This window comes from Magallana gigas, chromosome 4 (assembly GCF_963853765.1).
Source record: "Magallana gigas chromosome 4, xbMagGiga1.1, whole genome shotgun sequence".
Classification (NCBI taxonomy): Eukaryota; Metazoa; Mollusca; class Bivalvia; order Ostreida; family Ostreidae; genus Magallana; species Magallana gigas.
The window spans coordinates 49,335,196-49,358,456 of NC_088856.1; the positions used below are offsets into that span (position 1 = coordinate 49,335,196).

The 23,261-nt window shown below is 34.1% G+C and overlaps 1 protein-coding gene and 1 pseudogene across 2 annotated transcripts; one reads left to right on the forward strand and one right to left on the reverse strand.

Annotated features, from left to right (window-relative positions):
• Positions 1-4,644: 4,644 nt before the first annotated feature.
• Positions 4,645-5,669, reverse strand: LOC105324497 (uncharacterized; annotated as a pseudogene).
• Positions 5,670-8,762: 3,093 nt separating this feature from the next.
• On the forward strand, positions 8,763-17,941 carry LOC136274883 (tripartite motif-containing protein 2-like). Of its 2 annotated transcripts, none has more exons than XM_066082704.1 (2): positions 8,763-9,337; positions 14,697-17,941. In XM_066082704.1, the coding sequence occupies exon 2, from the start codon at positions 14,724-14,726 to the stop codon at positions 16,410-16,412; it is 1,689 nt and encodes a 562-aa protein (XP_065938776.1). In that variant the 5' UTR covers positions 8,763-9,337; positions 14,697-14,723; the 3' UTR covers positions 16,413-17,941. The 2 variants fall into 2 exon arrangements, with proteins under 2 accessions (XP_065938776.1, XP_065938775.1); XM_066082703.1 differs by lacking the exon at positions 8,763-9,337 and adding an exon at positions 9,787-10,104.
• Positions 17,942-23,261: the final 5,320 nt, after the last annotated feature.

Consider the following 23,261-nt stretch of genomic DNA (forward strand, 5'->3'; position numbering starts at 1 on the left):
ATATTTTTAGGATACCTCAATCTAACATTTCGGAGTGCAAACCGCCTGAACTGGGCTGGAAGAAAATAAAATCTATGCAAAAATTGATAACTAAATGAAGACAATTCTAGAATAGATCTAGTGTTTACCTTGTTCATAGTATGTATAGGGTTTTAACCACAGTAGCATTAGTCTCGTGATCCATGCCTGTTCCAAAAAGATCAATCTCAATATCTCCAGCAACCTTGTACAAGTATATATAATAAATGCAATTCTTTCAGAGAATTTCTTATTTAAAGTTTACAATATGTTTCACATTCGGAAAACAAAATATTTTTAGTTAACACTTTTCGTTCACGTTGATTATAATCCCCCATTTATCAAACGTAAAACCATGTGACTTTTTAGGTGATGACTTTAAATAACGGATGAACAAGGTAGTGAAGCTTGCGAAGCGAGCTCTCTACTTTTACACTGACCATTTGTTTTGGCTTGTAGCTATATATGGGCAGCTAACATTAAAGAATCATTGTTATGATGGTTGTGGAGGTAGTCGATAGTTATTAAACTGGTTATTGTTGATAACAAAGTATCAAAAACTAGTTATGTTAATTTGAGAGTATATATTACATTGCTCCTTTTTATTGTGTGTGTCATCCAATTGATGTGAAATGGGAGAGGGTGGTTATTTTGATCCAATGTTACCCTTAATACTTGAACTATTATTTTGTATCAAAGTATAATATTTATAACAAGTATATTCAATTTTAGGTCTTTTTAGGCATGTTAATCAAGGTGCACATCCGTATAGAATGGCTTATACACTAGGCGATAGTTATTGTCGCACATGTATGGGACAATTACTGTTGTTATCACTCGCTGCAATATTACTGATACGATTGTAAATTTTATCACAGGAAGATAACGTAATCTTTAAATGATAAATTAAATTTTAAAACCGAGTTCGTTAAGGCCATTATAAACAACGTGATTTGGTCGACGGATTGTATATTCATTGTAAAGGAGATTAACGGATTAATATTCTGATTTTTATTTTTTTTTTCTTCACAGAATTGTTTTGAAAATTACTCGTAGTATCTGGCCATGGACCCAAGGTGTTGGGCCCAGGATGTGTTACGATGTCATCTTTGTGAGACGCCTAGTCCCCTTATGTACTGTGACATTTGTCACATCAATCTATGTACAGCCTGTGTGGGGGAACACCTTACAGATCTCTACACAGAGCACAAAGTTGTGTCATTTGAAAATAGGGGATTTACTCCTAAGTGCCAAAAACATTCAACTAAACAATGTGAACTTCATTGTGAACAATGTGACATTTCAGTTTGTGTACAGTGTGTTTCCTCTGAAGAGCATCGAGGACATAAATTTTCCGACATAATGAAACAACATTACAACAGAAAAAAATTATTAGAGAAAGATTTACATGAATTAGAGAAATCAGTTTATCCTAAATACCAAGAGATTGTATCTAATATCCCACTTCAAAAAGCTTTTTTTGAGGAAAACTCCCGAAACCTTAGAACAGCTTTCAACAAGCATGAAAAAGACTGGCATAGAGAAATTGACGCCATTATCACTAAACTTAATTCTGATCTTGATGGAATGGACTCCAAATACCTGTCTGTCTTAACTAAACATGAAAATGAGATCACTCGCACCATTTCTGAAATCACGCAGATTATTGCTGACCTGAAGAAGATACTGAATTCCACTGATGTCAGCCTTTTCTCTGCCTACAAATCTAGGAATGCTGAATTCAGAAGATTGCCTCCTAAACTCACATTATCCCTACCGGAATTTACCCCTCAGAATATCAACAGAGAACAACTTTTTCAACAGTTTGGTTTTTTATCAGCGTTATCCATCAACATAAAAGACGATTCTACAATGGATTATCAAGCTCCAAGGTTCAATCCCCGGGAAACAACGCTCATTGATGACCCACAGATTATCACAGAAATAAAGACAAAATTTGGATTTTTTAATAAATTACGTTGTGTGTCGTGTCTGGGCGATGAAGATTTGTGGATTTGTGGTAGTGACAAAATTATGAGACTCTACAACATACGGGGGGAACTATTAAAGACAATCACAACCAAGTCTGGGAACAGACCAGAGGACATAGCCGTGACAGGGGAACGTGATTTAGTTTATACTGATAAAAAAGAGAGAACTTTATACCAGATAGAAAAACACACAGAGATAAAGACAGTGATCAGATTAAAGGGATGGAAACCTCTCGGTGTCTGCTGTTCGTCCTCTGGAGACTTCCTAGTCATTATGGACAGTGATGATAAACAAACAAAAGTCGCGCGTTACTCTGACTTCATAGAAAAACAACGCATTCAGTACGATGATGAAGGACAACCTCTCTATTCATATGATGGAACTAAATACATCAGTGAGAACAGAAACCTAGATATATGTGTGTCAGACTTTGGAGCTGGTGCAGTCGTGGTGGTCAATCAGGTCGGAAAACTCCGATTTACCTACACTGGTCCTTTGTCAACCTACCAGAAATCATTTAATCCTTGCGGCATCATAACAGACAGTCAGAGTCGGATCCTGACAGCAGACTGGTACAACGACTCTATCCACATCCTGGATCAGGACGGAAATTTTCTCCGCTATATTGACAACTGCGATTTAAAAAATCCATGCAGCTTAAGTTTGGACAGTAATGGTTATCTCTTTGTAGCACAGTCATTCAGAGCTACTGTGAGAAGAATCCAATATCAAAATGTCATGTAATTAAAAACATGTTTAACGTTATTATAGGAGTAAAGCGTCAACAACCTCATCAAAGGCCCAATCTTGACTATACTTTGAATGATTTTTCTCTTCCTATCAAAAACGTAATTTTATATTACTAAGTCGTTAGAACTGATAAACAGTCAAATTGCCCTATCAGAAATCGTTGTATTCCATCGTAAAAATATATTTCCGTCCCATGTAACAGGCATATCACCCTCGCGTGCTATTTCCTCTCATTATATTAAGATCAAACCCAAAGAATAGAAGTCCTAACAAAACGTAACCAAATATTTCAATTGCCAATTGGAAGTATCATTTTATCTTGCAAGCACTGGATAATTTAATTGACGAAAATTTCATATAACAAATGCATGTCTTCTGGAGAACATTACCAGAACATGTATCATACAGTAATAAACAGAGTCATAATACCCAGGACATCGGGGCAAATATTCTGATATAATCGCCCTCGAAACCGTGCGAGAGGTTTACAATGGAATGGAATGTCGTAATACACCGTATCAACAATATAAGATAGGAGCAACGTGTATGATAAACGCAAAATAGTGATTTTGTGTGTGTTTAAGTGTTAGCAAAAATAGTTATTGTTTTATGTATGCTATGTAATCATAAGGATTTATTGATTTACAAACACATGTATCAAGTTCAATAACTTACACACTGATTGTTAACAGCAATTTGTTTAGAATTACAATTTTTTTTATCCATTAAACTATCTGAAAGATAAGATTAGATGTGTTTATTCTTTTCGAATTTTAATGAATCAAGATTTGTTTTAAAATAACGTTAATTAACTACCGGGATAGTATTGTCGCTATCAAAGAATCTGATTTATCTAATTCATCTTATTTAACTCACATTTTATCAAAAATTTAGATTTAAATTAAAAAAATTAATTAAAAGTGAATTCATTATTTTTGTGGTTAAGAAAATGACAAAGTACGCCTAAAATTATCATTTAAATCGATTAGAAATACCTTCTCTTTGTAAAAATCTTGATCTTGCCATTTGACAATTTTTTTTGAGATTGTAATTTGAGTTGACGTAAATATAATATCAAGATTGTATTTAATTTAAAGAAAATTATATTAATCATTATTCAACTTATATAATCATGAGATTTTCGATTATATCATGAAATAAATGTCAACTCATTATGAAAGATTTTATTAAGAACAAGCAGCAATAATAATAAAAGAGCGAAAGAAAAAATTGCGGAAGATGTTTTTTTCTTTTTGTTGTGTGTTTTTTTTTTTGGGGGGGGGGTGATAATTTTGGATTTTTTTTATATGAAACTCTTATGCAACTGTTATTTAGAGTTTTTATAAGATTTAATTATGAATGCTTCAATTATCAAGATATTTCAGTAAGAAGTTGACGTTAGTTAGTAAGCATATTGTAGCAATCTTATTAAAAAAAAAGGTTTTCACAAATATGCAACCGATGTAAACAGAAACACGGAGCGACGTTGCAATGTGTACATAACAAATAATTGCAAGAACAGTGTTTCGGTGCTTATAAGTAGACAGTTGACATTCAATTTTTGGTTACACATTAGAGATACCATAATATGAAATCCTGTAAAAACTCCTGCTCAAATCATGGCTAATAGAAACATAAGTATGGACATGTACGATAGTTAGTATCACATGATCAAATGCTCCTTTTCTCTCGTGTTTACATTAGCTATTCATATTAGTATTAACATAAACAGATATTGTGAAGCTCTTTGTTGTTGGTATAATCATTGGACTACCAAAGGTGAAAACGTGTTTATACGTACCTTATTAAAAAAAAATAAACAAATCCAATCCATTTTAGATAACAATTTAATTGTTATGAAATAAATATTTACAAAAATGCTAAACACAACAATGATCAAACTGTTTATAATAGTAAGCAATGTATACTTTCATTAACCTAAGAATATAGGACACACATCAGTCACTGAGGTCCCGCAGGTAAGGCTCGAACTCCTGGAGGAAGTCCCCTGGGCACTGAATGACGAAGTCGGCGATCGATTCAAGGGCTGAGAGGCTGTAACTGTCGGCTGGCGAAACAATGACGAAGTCGTCTGTCGGTGCAAAGTCAGTGACGTCCTCTGGTTCCAAAAGGGACTGGAGTTCTTCAACACCGGCAAAAATGTCTTCCTGTGAAAGTTCTGGTTCGATGGGTGAACAGGGAGCGTCTAGGGAAACCATACTAGAGTCCGAAACGATCCGAGTGGAATGTCCAAATTCGTGGATATCTTTGGAGGATGACACATCGGAATAACCTCGGAATCTTTCCATGGATGAATAACAGATTCCATGAACTGAGTCACTTTCGTCGTAAGTGGTATCGAACACACTGCAAAACGAATCACAAGCGGAACAGGCATCTCCATCTAGAATGGAGTCGTCTGCTGTGGGAGTCTTTGACGTTCTGGGTGACATGCTGAGGATGCGGTCAATACCGAAGCTGAGTTGAGAGGACACAACACTGGTGGTTCGTTCAATACCGGAAGCTGTACTTGAGGACACAACACCACGAAACTCGATTTCCGGAACACCAAGATATTGATGAAGGAGGGTTGGCTATCCGTTGTGACTTTCTATACGTGTCGTCTGCTTCCAGAACGAAGTGAGAGGAACAAAGGACAGGTCGACGGTCCACAGACTCTTGCCGCTGTTGTTGGGATGCCTCATCTTGACGAAGTGGGTGTTCTTGGATAGGACGTTACGGACCTTCTTGTACCAAGCTTTTTCGTTGCCGCTAATGACGTGAAACATGGCCTCCAGGGATACGCAGATCTCTGACAAGGTCAAGGTTTTCTGAGGGGAGCAGTGGATGGCATAGATGACCATTGAAGACATGGTGTAGGGAGGGAGGATGGCTTCTCTTGATAACATGTTCTGAAAGTCAAAGAAAGCAAACGTTTAGCACAATTTATATATATATATATATATATATATATATATATATATATATATATATATATATATATATATATATATATATATATATATATATATATATATAAAGCACTAAAAATGGCTAACGACACGAACAATAGAAATTGTCTATATATATATTGACATGACCCCCCCCTCCCCCCCCCCCCAAAAAAAAAAACGAAAAAAAAAAAAAGGCGGCTATGTTAAGGCGATTAATTTTTTCAGCGATATGTAGAAAGTCACCTGTCTGTACTTCTTAAGATATGACGTCATAGCTAACTTTGACGTCACGATCTGCATTCCTTTCGATCGTTCTTAGGGAATGTATCGTAACGTAATAAGTGATATTCATTGTGCATAATAAAACCGCTTCGTTCCTTTGAATAGAAACTGTTGTAAATGCAAGTGATACTAAATTCAATATCACCGATGTGGAGTATAAGAAAATCAACAGTTTTCAGTTGTCTATACAGAAGCATCGCCAAGGTGGATTGTTAAGATTTGTTGATTGGTAAAGAACAAGTAACTGGTGTGAACAAGGTAATACATACTAATTATGTTATTTTAAAAGTCCATTTATCTTTTCACGAAGGTGTCTCCCGATATCGGTCGAGTGGGTGTAGTTCGATCAAGGTCATTTCAAATAGTTTGTATCATTGCATCATTAATAATTTAATAACAGGTGTAATCATTTTTATCGAATTATGTTTAAGATAACGTGCATCTGTTAAGACACGTTTAATTAATATGCACTGTGACAAGGCAACTTAAAACATAAAGCACTTTGAATTTTTTCAAAAATGTAATGTTATAGTGAACATCCATAGAGGATAGCTAAAAGAACCAACACATTAATAAACTGTTTTCAATTTTCCTTGGCGACGAGTCCGCCACTTTTTCCAACATGAAATCATGTGACAAGTTGAACTTGTTTGTAGTTGATAACAGATAGGCAAGGTAGTAAACAACTAATGTGTTAAAAATAATTAATTCTCGTGCAAATAAATTGTTATGGAATTTCTCTTTTGAGGACTTCCGATTAGGAGTTTACATGTTACATATTTCAAAAACCAAACCAATAAAAAATTTCACTTTTTGTTTGCGTTGAATCCGCCTATTCCTCCAACGTAAAATCATATGACTTTTAAGCTGATAACAGAGGTATAAAGGCAGTGAAGCTTTCGGAGCGAACTTCCTGGTAAGAGTTATACATTGAACAATGTTATTGGCAGTTGTCTATACAGAAGCATCGCCAAGGTGGATTGTTAAGATTTGTTGATTGGTAAAGAACAAGTAACTGGTGTGAACAAGGTAATACATACTAATTATGTTATTTTAAAAGTCCATTTATCTTTTCACGAAGGTGTCTCCCGATATCGGTCGAGTGGGTGTAGTTCGATCAAGGTCATTTCAAATAGTTTGTATCATTGCATCATTAATAATTTAATAACAGGTGTAATCATTTTTATCGAATTATGTTTTAGATAACGTGCATCTGTTAAGACACGTTTGATTAATATGCACTGTGACAAGGCAACTTAAAACATAAAGCACTTTGAATTTTTTTTAAAATGTAATGTTATAGTGAACATCCATAGAGGATAGCTAAAAGAACCAAAACATTAATAAACTGTTTTCAATTTTCCTTGGCGACGAGTCCGCCACTTTTTCCAACATGAAATCATGTGACAAGTTGAACTTGTTTGTAGTTGATAACAGATAGGCAAGGTAATAAACAACTAATGTGTTTAAGATAATTAATTCTCGTGCAAATAAATTGTTATGGAATTTCTCTTTTGAGGACTTCCGATAAGAGTTTACATGTTACATATTTCAAAAACCAAACCAATAAAAAATTTCACTTTTTGTTTGCGTTGAATCCGCCTATTCCTCCAACGTAAAATCATATGACTTTTAAGCTGATAACAGGGGTATAAAGGTAGTGAAGCTTTCGGAGCGAACTTCCTGGTAAGAGTTATACATTGAACAATGTTATTGGCAGTTGTCTATACAGAAGCATCGCCAAGGTGGATTGTTAAGATTTGTTGATTGTTATTGAACAAGTAACTGGTGTGAACAAGGTAATACTTTCTAATTATGTTATTTTAAAAGTCCATTTATCTTTTCACGAAAGTGTCTCCCGATATCGGTCGAGTGGGTGTAGTTCGATCAAAGTCATTTCAAATTATTTGTATCATTGCATCATTAATAATTTAATAACAGGTGTAATCATTTTTATCGAATTATGTTTTAGATAACGTGCATCTGTTCAGACACGTTTAATTAATATGCACGGTGACAAGGCAACTTAAAACATAAAGCACTTTGAATGTTTTCAAAAATGTAATGTTATAGTGAACATCCATAGAGGATAGCTAAAAGAACCAACACATTAATAAACTGTTTTCAATTTTCCTTGGCGACGAGTCCGCCACTTTTTCCAACATGAAATCATGTGACAAGTTGAACTTGTTTGTAGTTGATAACAGATAGGCAAGGTAGTAAACAACTAATGTGTTAAAAATAATTAATTCTCGTGCAAATAAATTGTTATGGAATTTCTCTTTTGAGGACTTCCGATTAGGAGTTTACATGTTACATATTTCAAAAACCAAACCAATAAAAAATTTCACTTTTTGTTTGCGTTGAATCCGCCTATTCCTCCAACGTAAAATCATATGACTTTTAAGCTGATAACAGAGGTATAAAGGTAGTGAAGCTTTCGGAGCGAACTTCCTGGTAAGAGTTATACATTGAACAATGTTATTGGCAGTTGTCTATACAGAAGCATCGCCAAGGTGGATTGTTAAGATTTGTTGATTGGTAAAGAACAAGTAACTGGTGTGAACAAGGTAATACATACTAATTATGTTATTTTAAAAGTCCATTTATCTTTTCACGAAGGTGTCTCCCGATATCGGTCGAGTGGGTGTAGTTCGATCAAGGTCATTTCAAATAGTTTGTATCATTGCATCATTAATAATTTAATAACAGGTGTAATCATTTTTATCGAATTATGTTTTAGATAACGTGCATCTGTTAAGACACGTTTGATTAATATGCACTGTGACAAGGCAACTTAAAACATAAAGCACTTTGAATGTTTTCAAAAATGTAATGTTATAGTGAACATCCATAGAGGATAGCTAAAAGAACCAAAACATTAATAAACTGTTTTCAATTTTCCTTGGCGACGAGTCCGCCACTTTTTCCAACATGAAATCATGTGACAAGTTGAACTTGTTTGTAGTTGATAACAGATAGGCAAGGTAGTAAACAACTAATGTGTTTAAAATAATTAATTCTCGTGCAAATAAATTGTTATGGAATTTCTCTTTTGAGGACTTCCGATTAGGAGTTTACATGTTACATATTTCAAAAACCAAACCAATAAAAAATTTCACTTTCTGTTTGCGTTGAATCCGCCTATTCCTCCAACGTAAAATCATATGACTTTTAAGCTGATAACAGAGGTATAAAGGCAGTGAAGCTTTCGGAGCGAACTTCCTGGTAAGAGTTATACATTGAACAATGTTATTGGCAGTTGTCTATACAGAAGCATCGCCAAGGTGGATTGTTAAGATTTGTTGATTGGTAAAGAACAAGTAACTGGTGTGAACAAGGTAATACATTCTAATTATGTTATTTTAAAAGTCCATTTATCTTTTCACAAAGGTGTCTCCCGATATCGGTCGAGTGGGTGTAGTTCGATCAAAGTCATTTCAAATAGTTTGTAACATTGCATCATTAATAATTTAATAACAGGTGTAATCATTTTTATCGAATTATGTTTTAGATAACGTGCATCTGTTAAGACACGTTTGATTAATATGCACTGTGACAAGGCAACTTAAAACATAAAGCACTTTGAATTTTTTCAAAAATGTAATGTTATAGTGAACATCCATAAAGGATGGCTAAAAGAACCAAAACATTAATAAACTGTTTTCAATTTTCCTTGGCGACGAGTCCGCCACTTTTTCCAACATGAAATCATGTGACAAGTTGAACTTGTTTGTAGTTGATAAAAGATAGGCAAGGTAGTAAACAACTAATGTGTTTAAAATAATTCTCGTGCAAATAAATTGTTATGGAATTTCTCTTTTGAGGACTTCCGATTAGGAGTTTACATGTTACATATTTCAAAAACCAAACCAATAAAAAATTTCACTTTTTGTTTGCATTGAATCCGCCTATTCGTCCAACGTAAAATCATATGACTTTTAAGCTGATAACAGAGGTTTAAAGGTAGTGAAGCTTTCGGAGCGAATTTCCTGGTAAGAGTTATACATTGAACAATGTTATTGGCAGTTGTCTATACAGAAGCATCGCCAAGGTGGATTGTTAAGATTTGTTGATTGTTATTGAACAAGTAACTGGTGTGAACAAGGTAATACATTCTAATTATGTTATTTTAAAAGTCCATTTATCTTTTCACGAAGGTGTCTCCCGATATCGGTCGAGTGGGTTTAGTTCGATCAAAGTCATTCCAAATAGTTTGTATCATTGCATCATTAATAATTTAATAACAGGTGTAATCATTTTTATCGAATTATGTTTTAGATAACGTGCATCTGTTAAGACACGTTTGATTAATATGCACTGTGACAAGACAACTTAAAACATTAAGCACTTTGTTTTTAAAATGATGAAAAATGAAGAAATCATTTACGATTTTTAAAACATGCATCACACGACTGTATAATTTGTGGTCCATTTTCACAGAAAATGGTTGTTTGAATTTTAATGAAATATGTAATTTATAATTTATTTCATTTTCATTATTTTTTAAAGTGTGAAACGTGTTTCAGCTATCATAAGTGGTGCGATGATTGCATCATTCTTTAAAAAAAAAAAGCCAGTGCTGAATGCAATATTAAGAGTAACTTTTAACGTGTGTATCTTCTGATATTAATTCTAGGCGCGAAACCCCCAAATCTGTCGCACGAGTTTAAAGGTTACTCTATACGTTTTGTATATCAGGTATAAACCCTTTTACCAAATGATCTTTGGAGTTTCCAATCGCGTGTCTCTATTTGGACATATTTGATCTAGGTCACACCGGTAGATAATTGCAGATATACGGCATACTCTAAAACCTTGCGTGGCCTGGCCCCATTGATCAGATCTGGCCTGGCCTCGAAGTTGGCCTTACTTCACTTTTGGCCTCAAAATTGAATTGGTCCCAAATTTTGGTCTGGCCTCAAAACAAAACATGAAGAAGAGGCCAAATTTGAGGCCAGACTAAATTTGGGGTCAAAGGTAATCCTATTCAGCATTTAAAATAAAAAAACACAAATAAAAAACGTCCTCAGCTCTGTATACAAACATAGAATTTGAGTCAAAGCTCTGTATCTTTCTTAAAATTTGAAGCTTTACACTAAGATATGGTTAGTAAATAGAAAAGTGTAAACACCTAAAACAGAAGAAACATGCACTTAAACAAATAAAGGGCACAATCTTTTCTTGAAACTGAATCACATATATATATATATATATATATATATATATATATATATATATATATATATATATATATATATATATATATATATATATTACATATAAATCACACACACACACATATATATATATATATATATATATATATATATATATATATATATATATATATATATATATATATATATATATAGAAAATTTGAAAAACGAAAGACAACACATAGTAAAACGTTAGCGCTTTCATTCAATCTTCAGACGTTTTTAAAATAATAATTACGTTACTTGGTGACGTCTACAATACAATGACGTCATAGTTAAAGTTAACGTAGTAGAGGGATATTTCCGCGTAATCTATAGGGTAATTCAATGAAATATATACACAATACATAAAAAAGTTAAATTATAGCAGTCTGTTGAGGCAAGGTTTTAAAGTTTGAATAAAATGTTTTTCTTTTTCTCTTCTTTCCGTTGCACTCTCTGTAAAAAGTTTATAAAATGGAAACACTTTAAATTGCCCGCCTCCGCATAATTTAACTTTTTTATGTATTGTGTATATATTTCATTGAATTACCCTATAGATTACGCGGAAATATCCCTCTACTACGTTAACTTTAACTATGACGTCATTGTATTGTAGACGTCACCAAGTAACGTAATTGTTATTTTAAAAATGTCTGAAGATTGAATGAAAGCGCTAACGTTTTACTCTGTGTTGTCTTTCGTTTTTCAAATTTTCTATATATAAAACCGGACACTGCGATATTTTTTGGATTTAACTATATATATATATATATATATATATATATATATATATATATATATATATATATATATATATATATATATATATATATATATATATATATATACCGTATATCTGGTTTTTTCTGCGTCATGTTTTTTCCGCGATTCAAAACTTAAAACGATATATAAAATTTACGCGAATCAAATTTTCACTATTTCAAAGTCATAGTGAAAATATAATTCAGGATTATTTAAACCTATGAACTAAGAGGGTAAAGTGTCTAAATTGTCGCTCTTTATAATGAAAAATTCGCCGGGACAATTAAACCATTTACACGATTTCCTTAATGTGAAAGAATTACCGATAATTATTTTCAGAGACGCAAACAGTCATAGATAAAAAGATAACGTACCGGTACATATACCAGTAACTCAGGTATAATTAGACATCGGTTTAGACATCGCAAGAAAAGCGACCGTTTTAATTAGCTTATTAAATAAACTACGAGGCTTACATACCTGTTATATGGCGTTTGTCCTCCGATCCCGCAATTTCTACTATAAACTTACTGAAAACAGTTCATTGTACTTTTACATACCTGTTTACTCTATAAAGAAAGAGAGAACTATATTTAAAGAACAACATTTTGTATCAAATTTACGCTGATATATTTTCTGCGATTCGGAAATCGTCGCAAACAAAGCGGAAATTGGATATACGTATATATATATATATATATATATATATATATATATATATATATATATATATATATATATATATATATATATATTATACAAATATTGACTGGGGTTGAGGGCAACATTGATTATATGAGCCCCCGAGGGACGAAATATTGCCCGACGCGAAGCGGAGGGCAATATTTTCGTCCCAAGGGGGCTCATATAATCAATGTTGCCCGAAAACACAGTCAACATTTGTTTTGTTATATGAAGAAACAAACCAAAATTTAAGAAATTAATTGAAAACATCGCCGTAATTTTCTCAGCTCAACAAAGAATTCACGAATTCAATTTTGTGCAAAGTTCATTTCCAAAATATCCTCAGCATCAAACGGCCACTGGTGATATTCCGCCGACCGTAAGAATTAACATACAGATGTTCTACCTGATTTTACTTCACAGTAATTCGCAAATCCTTATATCCGTTATGATACAAACCGTCGCATTGCGCGTCCGTTGTTTACTTGCCTTGACTGACTGTCTATTATGACGTCACCTTGTTTTGGAGTCGCGAAGAGTTATTCGCGTCATCGTTTACGAATCAACAAATCAGAGGCGATTATTTGAAATAGAGGGAATGTTCTCTAGATATTATTCCTAGCCGGTCAATATCAAAAAAGTATTGACCGGTCAATATTTTTCAGACGAGCTAATATTACAATTATTGACTATTCGTCTATATAGAGTTATATAGTGAGAAAATACTACTGAATATAACAAATATATATATATATATATATATATATATATATATATATATATATATATATATATATATATATATATATATATATATATATATATATTTATTCGTCAGTGATCTTAAAATCTATTTAGACTAGAGAAAATGCTGAGTATCAAAACACATTGCATTAATTAACAGTTACGCAAAAGAACATATCGAATTACCAATAGAATGAATTGTATTCTAGTATGTTATTAATACATCGGATTTTGCTTATTTTGCGCAGGACAGTTAAATGTCTGATTTACCGAAGTGTATGTTTGATTTGATACGTAAGACAAAATAAAGGCGATAATTCCCCAGGCTACATAGCATAAATAATGAAAATGAAACAAAAATCAAAATAATCTAACACCACTGTCAAAAGTGAAAACTGTCAACGCATTGAAATTTTTAACCTCAATTTACTTCACCAAATCGGCACCAATGTAACTCGCATGTTTCAAAGATTTCCTTCGCACGGAATTGTTGCACAACAACTAAATTTATATTATCTTTGTCAGACCGTCCCGTTTATCATACGCTCAACACGGCTGCTTTAATTTTAAACAAAGAACCTTGTTTTCGAAATATTGAATACCGCACAAAGTTATAAACAGATTAAACAAACCCATTCCTTTATTAATATTTTCGTAATAACTTAATTTTGACACAAAACCAACCGTTTTTGCAATTCCTTTTCATAAGGATGATTTATGCTAAACTACATTGAATTTGACTCAATAGTTCTTGATAAGAAGATTTTTAAAAATTCAACCCCCCTTCTTTACAGTTTCGAGGTTTTCTCAGCTTTGAATGCAAACTAGTCTTTTATTTCTGCAATTTAAATTTGCTGTCCAATACGGATGCTTTGTGTCATTTTTGGTTGAAATTAGCTGAGCAGTTTTTTAGAAGTAGTTCTAAAGGTAAAAAAGTTTACAGACGGACGGACAGACAGGCGACGGACAAAATGTGATCAGAATAGCTCATTTGAGCTTTCAGCTCAGGTCAGCTTAAAAAAATTAAAAGTATGTTGTTATAACAGAAAAACAATGATGCAACGAATGTCAGATCATTGGTTCCGGTGGTATATCAGATATTGAAGCAATTCCGTCACCAAAGGCAAAACTGCGCTGCCCTATTACTGATAATTTTTTTTATTTTATCAAAGGTAGAGATAATAACCAGTAAACGACAAATAAGGTCAAAATAGCTAAAACGGGTTTGATTGCTACGATAATTATCAAATAGATTATCTGGCTCGCGTATTTCATGTTATCTTTATAATCTAGTCGTTTTTTTTTTAGAGTTATCTTCAAAATCCCTCGAAGTAGATGGTCATGGACCCAAAGCATTGTGCCCAGGATGTGTTACGGTGTCATCTCTGTGAGACCCCGGCCCCCCCTATGTACTGTGACATTTGTCACATAAATCTGTGTAAAGCCTGTGTGGGGGAACATCTATCAAATTCATCTAACGAACACAAAGTAGTGCCATTTGAAAATAGAGGGTTTACTTCTATGTGCCCAAAACATTCCACTAAAGAATGCGAGCTTTATTGTGAAGAATGTGACATTTCCGTTTGTGTACAGTGTGTTTCCTCTGAAGAGCATCGAGGTCATGAATTTGTCGACTTGATAAAAGAACTTGGAAACAAAAAAAAAGTCTTAGAAAAAGATTTACAAGAATTGGAAAAATCAATCTATCCTAAATACCAAGAGATTGCATTTAATATCCCACTTCAGAAAGTCGACTGGGGGAAAAACTCGCAGAAATTAAGAACAGCAATCACCAAACAAGGAGAAAATATACATAAAGAAATAAACGCCATTATTGAGAAACTAAAATCTGATCTTGATGAAATGGACTCCAAACACCTGGATGTCCTAAATAAACAAGAAAATGAAATCACAGACACCATTTCTGAAATTACACAGAGTATTGCTGATCTAAAAAAGTTAAATAAATCTAATGATGCCAGCCTTGTCTCTGCCTACAAATCAAGAAATTCTGAATTCAGAAGATTGCCTCCTAAACTCTCAGTATCCTTTCCAACATTTATCCCCCAGGGTATCAACAAAGAACAGCTTTACCTGCAGTTTGGTTCTCTAACGGGGTTTTCTATCAAAATAGAAGAAAATGATAACACAATGAATTCTCCAAGTGCCGAAACGTCTACCCCAGAGAGACCATTCATTGATGAACCACAGATTATCACAGAAATAAAGACGAAGTTTGGATTTTTTAGCCAACTGTTTAGCGTATCTTGTGTTGATGATGAAGCGATATGGGTTTGTGGAAGCGACAAGGTCATGCGACTCTATAACCTCCGAGGGGAACTAGTAACTTCGATGAAAACTAAGTCAGGGAATAAACCAAATGACATAGCAGTTACAAGGAGTGGGGATCTGTTTTACACTGATAAAAAAGAGAGAACTGTAAATATAATGAAAGATACACAGATAGATGCTGTAATTAAACTGCAGGGATGGAAACCTTCCCATTTGTGCAGTACCTCTTCTGATGACCTCCTGGTTGTTATGGAAAGTGATGATGATACACAAACAAAAGTTGTGCGTTACTCTGGATCCACAGAGAAACAAAGTATTCAGTACGATGCCAAAGGACAACCTCTTTATTCATCTGATGGATATAACAACATTAAATACATCTGTGAGAACAGAAACCTAGACATCTGTGTGTCAGACAATAGAGCCCGTGCCGTCGTGGTGGTCAATCAGTTTGGGAAACTCCGGTTTACCTACACTGGTCCTCTCTTCGATCCCAAGAAATCATTGGATCCACATGGTATCACTACCGACAGCCAGAGTAGGATCCTGATAGCAGATCGGAAGAGCTGTAATATCCACATCCTAGAAGAGGATGGACAGTTCATCCGCTACATTCGTAATGACAAATATGAATCTGGGAGTCCATGGGGCATATGTGTGGACACAAGTGACAACATCTTTATAACTGACTGGGGATTTGGAAACGTGAGAAAAGTCCAATATTACAAGTAAACATTTTGTATTAATGAAAGAACATGCCAACTCACAATTGCCTCAAGGAGACGATGTATATACATATATTCATGACATTTTTTGAATGGTTTTTTCGTTAAAAATGTATCATAATAGGAATATTTTATCCCTATGACGTGGAAAATGCCAAATCACAAAATGTTTTATTGCCATCCTGGAAACAATTATAACATGAAACAGTTATCACAAATCTCGCTTGAAAGTTTACACTACCGCCAATATAAGTTAAGACACATTTAAATCAGTCTGTATTACAATAGCAATTTGCAACAAAGATTCTGATTAGCGCATTTTAAAGACCCGCCCATTTATCAAAAGCATGTTGACAAAATGATTTTGAGCACGTGAAAATAAAAGTTGGAGAAAGAAAACCTTATTAACATGTGGAAGTTGCAATTTTAGGTTATTAAGAGTTATTGAAGAATAAACGAGGCGATTTCGATGCTAGAGACTATAAAAAAAGAAACAAAAAAAGAAAAAAGTTCTCTAAAAACAGGGACGGTCGCATTCATTTAAGTCACACATATTATTTGCTCTTCGAATAACGTTATTCAGTTCACCATAAAGAAATTTTTCAGAGACTGTTTAGTGAACAAATATGTTACGTTACTGTTCACAGTGTACCATACGTGGAAAATGTCAGCACGAACAGACTGACTGTTGAAATAGTGTTTATTTTTTCCTCACAAAAAGCTAGCTGCAAAATTAAGATCCACGGGGAAACTCGGTTAACATGCAGTGAGATCCATTACACTTTTTAGCTCATCGAGACGAAGTCGGCGTGGGGAGGGGGAGCTTACGCTATACCCATGGCATCGGCGTCCGGACCTGGTTAAAGTTTTTGTTGCAGGTCCCTTATCTAAGTTGTTACTTCTTCTATCTTTACCAAACTTGCATAGATGATGAATGTGGATCTCATAATAGACTTGAAGGACTTGGATGCTGAATCTGGGGCATGGATTTCAGATGCTGGAGGAGGTTAAAGTTTTTGGAGCATGTTAAAGTTTTTGGTGCTGGTGCCCTCTGATATCAATTTTTAAGTTACTACTGGTCCTAACTTCACCAAACTTGCATGGGTGGTGCTTCTTATGATACTGATGCACATGACAGATATGAATGCTGTATCTGAGCCATAGGTTTCGGATGCTGAAGGGAGGTTAAGTTTTTAAAAGCTGGTTAAAATTTTGGAGTGATTTAGTTTTTTAGAACAGGACACATGTTTTATAGATAATAGCACTATTTCAAACTTGCATTATTGATTTAACTGTAATATAAATGAATTGCAGAGGTAGCTTCAGATGCAGAGCCTGATCTTTATTATTAAGGATGCTAAAAAAAATCTCCTACCTCACTCAAACCTGCTTGATAGATGTGTTTGTTATAAAATGACATAACAGGATTCCTATGATATAGTATTGGTTGGTATGATATGATATTTTATCATATATAATATTGTGAAAAGTTAAAGATAAAGCACTATATGTAGCGTTAATTAGAACTTCGATTTACTTTTTAAGGTCTTCCGTTTACAACGGAAGACCTTTCTATTATTGTGCGGGAAAAAAATGAAGATTATTCTTATTTTTCTTTTTTTTTTTTGTTTCCTAGACGCGAACTTTGAGGTTTCATATCTTGCTCATTTCTAAACGGTTTTTGCTCAAATTTTCAGGGCTAATGTACTTTACAAAACACTATCTTAAGCAATTCATAAAATGTAGAATTCCCTTTCCGTTAAAGAGTTATTCCCCTTTTAAATTTTTTTAGGGCCTTTTGTTTCCAGACAAAGGCTCCGAGACTATGATAGCAGGGAATGAGAATCCAACGAATTTGAATAACAGAGACATTGTAGTTGTGCACATCTGTTTATGTTTTTAGATTACGTTTTTTTATTTAGGAAAAGGTAGGGGGTCAAAAAACAGGATTCAAAAAAGTGCAAAAATTTAGACATGTTTTCCTTTATATCTTTTGAACGAAAAAAATTTTGTAAAGACATGTAGAATAAAAGTTGTGCAAAATAACAAGGGCTTTCATTTGTCACCAATAAAAAGGGGCTGGCCCCTTAAATTAAGGGCCAATGGCCCCTAAAAAATTTTGCTTAATAACTCAAAAACGGTTAGGATTTTGATATGGCTGTCGCTGGAAAAGTTGTTTGTTGGGATCTCATGAAGGTCGTTTCAATGTTATTTTGTAAGTGGTTTGTGTAGTATGAGTGTAAAAAGCTTTACATGTTAGCATGTACCTGTTTTTATTTGACAAGTTAACGAAAGACTTTGTGCGTACAACTGGCATGAAGTTACCGCAGAAAGTATGCTGGTTTATACAGGAGGCATTAATTCATAAGAATTTTTTTTTTTTAGAATACATGCTTTTTTTTAGGAGTTTAAGTCGTTGTTAAGTTCTTATAGTGCACAATCCTTAAAAACGGGAATTGGAAAACAAAACATTCTTTTTCTTTTCTAGTAAAACACAACATATGGAATGAAAAAATATATGCATTACCTTTTTAATATAAACATCATGCATTCAAAATCTACCTTGAATCAGAGCTGTGTGTGTACCATTACGTAAGCTCTCCCTCGCCCGCGGCCGAGAAAGTCGGTCACCGTGGTCGCGGCTGGACTACCTAGCGGTCAGTGGTTATCTAATACACGAGAGTTGCGTCTCTCATATATGAATTTATTTAGCCGCGAACTCAAGAATTGTTTTAGTTTTGATTACACAAAATCTTTTGTGGATTAAACGATTGGATGTCAAGTAAGAAATACATGTAGTTCATTTAATTAATAAAAGCAATGTCATTCTCTAAAGCAATAATAGACATAGATCAATTGTGGGTTTTTAGTTTAAAATAAAGAACTTCTATTTGATAGAGTAAGGTCATTATACTGCAAACTTTTCAAATCTTCCTTGGTTCTGAGCTGTGCGTTTCTGTGCGTTGTACCTTTACGTAATCTATCCTTCGCCCACGGCCGAGGAGATCAGCCACGGCTGCATTACCTAGCGGTAAGCGGTTATTTAATACACAAGATTCGCACACCGCGACTTACACTTGCATGCATATGAACGTGTTTGAGTTAATATAGCCGTATATACAAGAACTGTTTTAATTTTATGTTATAAAGGTTTGTCCTACTTGTATATATTTAATTAAATATTTGAGTGTAAATGAATATTAATGAACGATATTACTCCATATCGGAAAAATCGTTAGACATAAACTAATGGTTGGTTGGTTTATATAAACTACTTTAAAAACTGTACAATTAATGTTTTAAATCAACACCCCCCACCCCACCCCCCTCAAATATTAAACCTTTAAATAATGATCATCCCTCGCACATGGCTGAGGAGATCCGGCGCGAGTGGTTAAGTGATCCGCGGTCGGTTCGTGTTCTTCTACATGTACCTTATGACGCGTTTATGTTTCATATTTTGCACGGACACAACTTTATTTTATTATGTTTTCAACTATTATATTGGTTTAAGATAAAGTTATTTTACTTTTACAGTTGATTAAGCATTGATTTATACGATAGCGTACAAGGTAGTTTAAAAATCAAATCAAATTATAATCAAAGTTCCATGTTACATGTTTGCGGTAGGTGCTAGCACGATAAAGGAATGCCCTGAATTGAGGCATTCGATGATTATTTTAGAAAATATTCACATGAGTTTAAACAACTTTAGATTAGATTCTATCGGTCACATATTAATCACTTCTGTAGTTTCATTGTGGAAGCGAACTCATTGCTGCCCCCCCCCCCCCCCCACTCCTCCCGCCCCGCTGACAGGTGCTCGCGCTGGATTTTTTTTTAATTGGAGAAAAGATATCAAGATCTGTCGAAAAACATTTTTGGTGGTTTCTTCTTATGTGTAACATTTTGTTTCACTTTCCCACCCCTTTGTTTATTCGGCCAGTCTGTGTTAATTCAATTGCCGCATGCGATCGAGAATCTTGTGCCGCTTCAGCGCACACAGCTCAGAACATTTATAGCCCCAGGTCAACAATTGTTATGTAATTGAGTAACAGTTGGAAGGGTGATTTTACTACATAAAATAATAAAATCATAATATAATCTATTTTAATTGAGTACCATGCGTATAGATTCCCATAATAATTAATTTTTTTATTTCCTTTCAATGTTTACATTTAATTTTGTTCAAATAATTAATAAATTTTCTATCATTTAAATTGTGTGCTTTATCAAATTCTGATTCCGATTACCTTGAATTCATTAATTTTCCATTGGCTTTTGACAAAAGAGAGACACCTGACCATCCAATGAAAACAAATACACAGAGTTTGATTGACAGGTTCAGCCAGGTGCAGGTCTCGCCCGATGTCCGAGGTTATGTGTGCTGCTTGTACACAGCCGAATGGTCTCAGTAAGAGTTATCGATGTAAATAGATAATAAAAATACATGCTTATCAAAACATGATCGTTCAAGTTAAAGTTGATTTAGGTTTGTTCCAATAGAAATCATGTTTCGCTAACTGTATTTAATATTTTTTATGTATAGCGAATTTTAATATTGTTTCAGTACTGAAACATCGCATGAAAACGTTAGATATACATGTACTCTGTAACTAGTCGTCTTTTAATACATATACCTTTCTTTTGTTTGTTAAAAATTCGTTCAATTTTGTTAAAGTAATGTAAAACACGCGCGCCATTTTGAAACAATTAACTTGTCAGAGAGTTCCGAATGAAATCTGATGAACGTTTCAAACGGTTCTCGCACGCTTTGCTCGAAACGATTTACACGCTTTGCCCGAAACGCTAAACGGTTTACATGAAACTCTAAAAGGTTTACACGAAACGTTTCTCGCACGTTGGCCGCACGCTTTTTTTGGTGTAGTAGTACGTTTTAGGGTCTGTAAATTTTGTCAGCACGCAATTCTAAACTTGCACATAGTCTTCTAAAATTTAGAAATATTTTAATATAGAAGTTATCTTTGAGAAAAGTTTACGTGTTTTGTAGGTGAGTTCAGTTTAAAAAAGAAATACAATTCCATGAATCATGAGTACATACTGTTTAATGTTTATAACAATGCTTGCTACCCTTTGAAAATTTAACTCGCCATTAAACATGATCTCATTTTTTAAACAATGTTTGAAACGATTACATAAACTCTGCTCGACAAATAGATTTCCTAAAATATTTTCTTCCTTTCTTTTTTCAAAACACGTTTTATATACAGACTTTCAATTACAACACATTTTTATAACAAAAGCAGAACTGAAAGTATAGTCATTATAATCGTAACATATATTTTCAACTCGCAGCAACAACGGAAGACCTACTCGGGGCTTTGCCACGAGCTCTGCTCTAGTTGTATATCTTATGTAACTGACCACTCGGCACGACCCAGGGTTTCCATCTGACCATATACAGCTTTATTTTGTTTTCTTGTGTTCTCTTTGAAAATACTGACACAGATTATGTGAAATGATAAAAAAAAAAGTCTGACGAACCGCTGTCATCTGCAGAAACTGCAGAACGAAAAATCAACCCCCTTAAAAGATTAAGAGAAGACAGCACTTTTCCCAGTTTTTGTTCTCTCCGGGGATCTTAGCAAGTTAAGCGATATTCTCGATTCGCTATCCTCTAATGAAAATTCAATAAAACAAGCGGTAGTCTTGATACATCAGAAAGAAAACTTTAAAACAGCTCTCGCTGGTGTACTAGTCTCAGAAATCGCTAGTCTACGTCCCAAAATTCAGGAACTCTCAACTAAACTTAATAAAATGGAGGAATACTACAGAAGAAATTGTTTAAAAGTTCCTGAATTCGAGAATAAAAAAATGAAAACACCGATACGCTTATGCTGAATGTATTTAACAACACCATGTTCAAACAAAAGCAAGACAAAATAGCACTGGTAAACATCTCACGATCTCATCGAGTATGATGACTAACTTCCACGTGATATTATTGTCAAATTCTTCAGTTATCGCAACCGGGCCAAAGTCTACAGAGACAAAAAGATTCGTAAAGGTTATAAAACAACATGTCCAAACAAACTGACAGCATCTTTTTAAACGAAGCCCTGGCCCACACAAGAGCACTTCTTAACAGTCAGGCCCTCGTAAAAGAAAGAAAATTATGAGTTGCTGGACATTTGATGGCTTTTGGGGATTAACAGCTAGAAACCGGTCATTAACTCGCGCTGGATGATCTCGAGCCCTTTTCCGCGGTTGATCACATACCCAATTCATCAACATCGGAGGTCCCTTTTTCACTCGAGTCGCTATGAAAAACTTCATAATTTTTATATGTATACTTGTATACGATGTAGTGAAAAACTGTTTAAATATATACACATGTGCTATTTAAATGTGTTCGTGACATTACTTAATGTGAATCATTCTGGGAACCAATGTATTCAATTTGTAAAGGAGCTTAGCTCAATTTTTAATTACAATGTGTGTGCAAATCTGTTTCTTTTTGGTTGATCATTCTGGAAATCTAACCCCTAGTCTTTTTTGTAGGATCTTGTCCAGCCTACAATATATATACAACTAAGTATGCCTACACCTGTAAATATTTATTTGATTTATTGGGCTTCCCCATTACCTTAGTTGGTGCTCCCTTTGTTTCATGCAAATCGAAAGCAATACGCACTAACAGTTATTGTACATTTTGTATGTGTTTGTACGTTATGTATCTTGTCGTACACTTTGCTATTGACTCACTATTTTACCAGGGGCGGATCCAAACTTTTTCTCTGTTATGTATATAAAAAATCGTATCATTGGATGCCTCCAAATCTTCATTTTTGTTTTCTTTCTTATACATTTGTGTTAATTTCTTTTAACCTTTTTA

Bases quoted from the DNA above. Each gene is read 5' to 3' on its own strand.
- LOC136274883 (XM_066082704.1), top strand. From the start codon at position 14,724: ATGGTCATGGACCCAAAGCATTGTGCCCAGGATGTGTTACGGTGTCAT.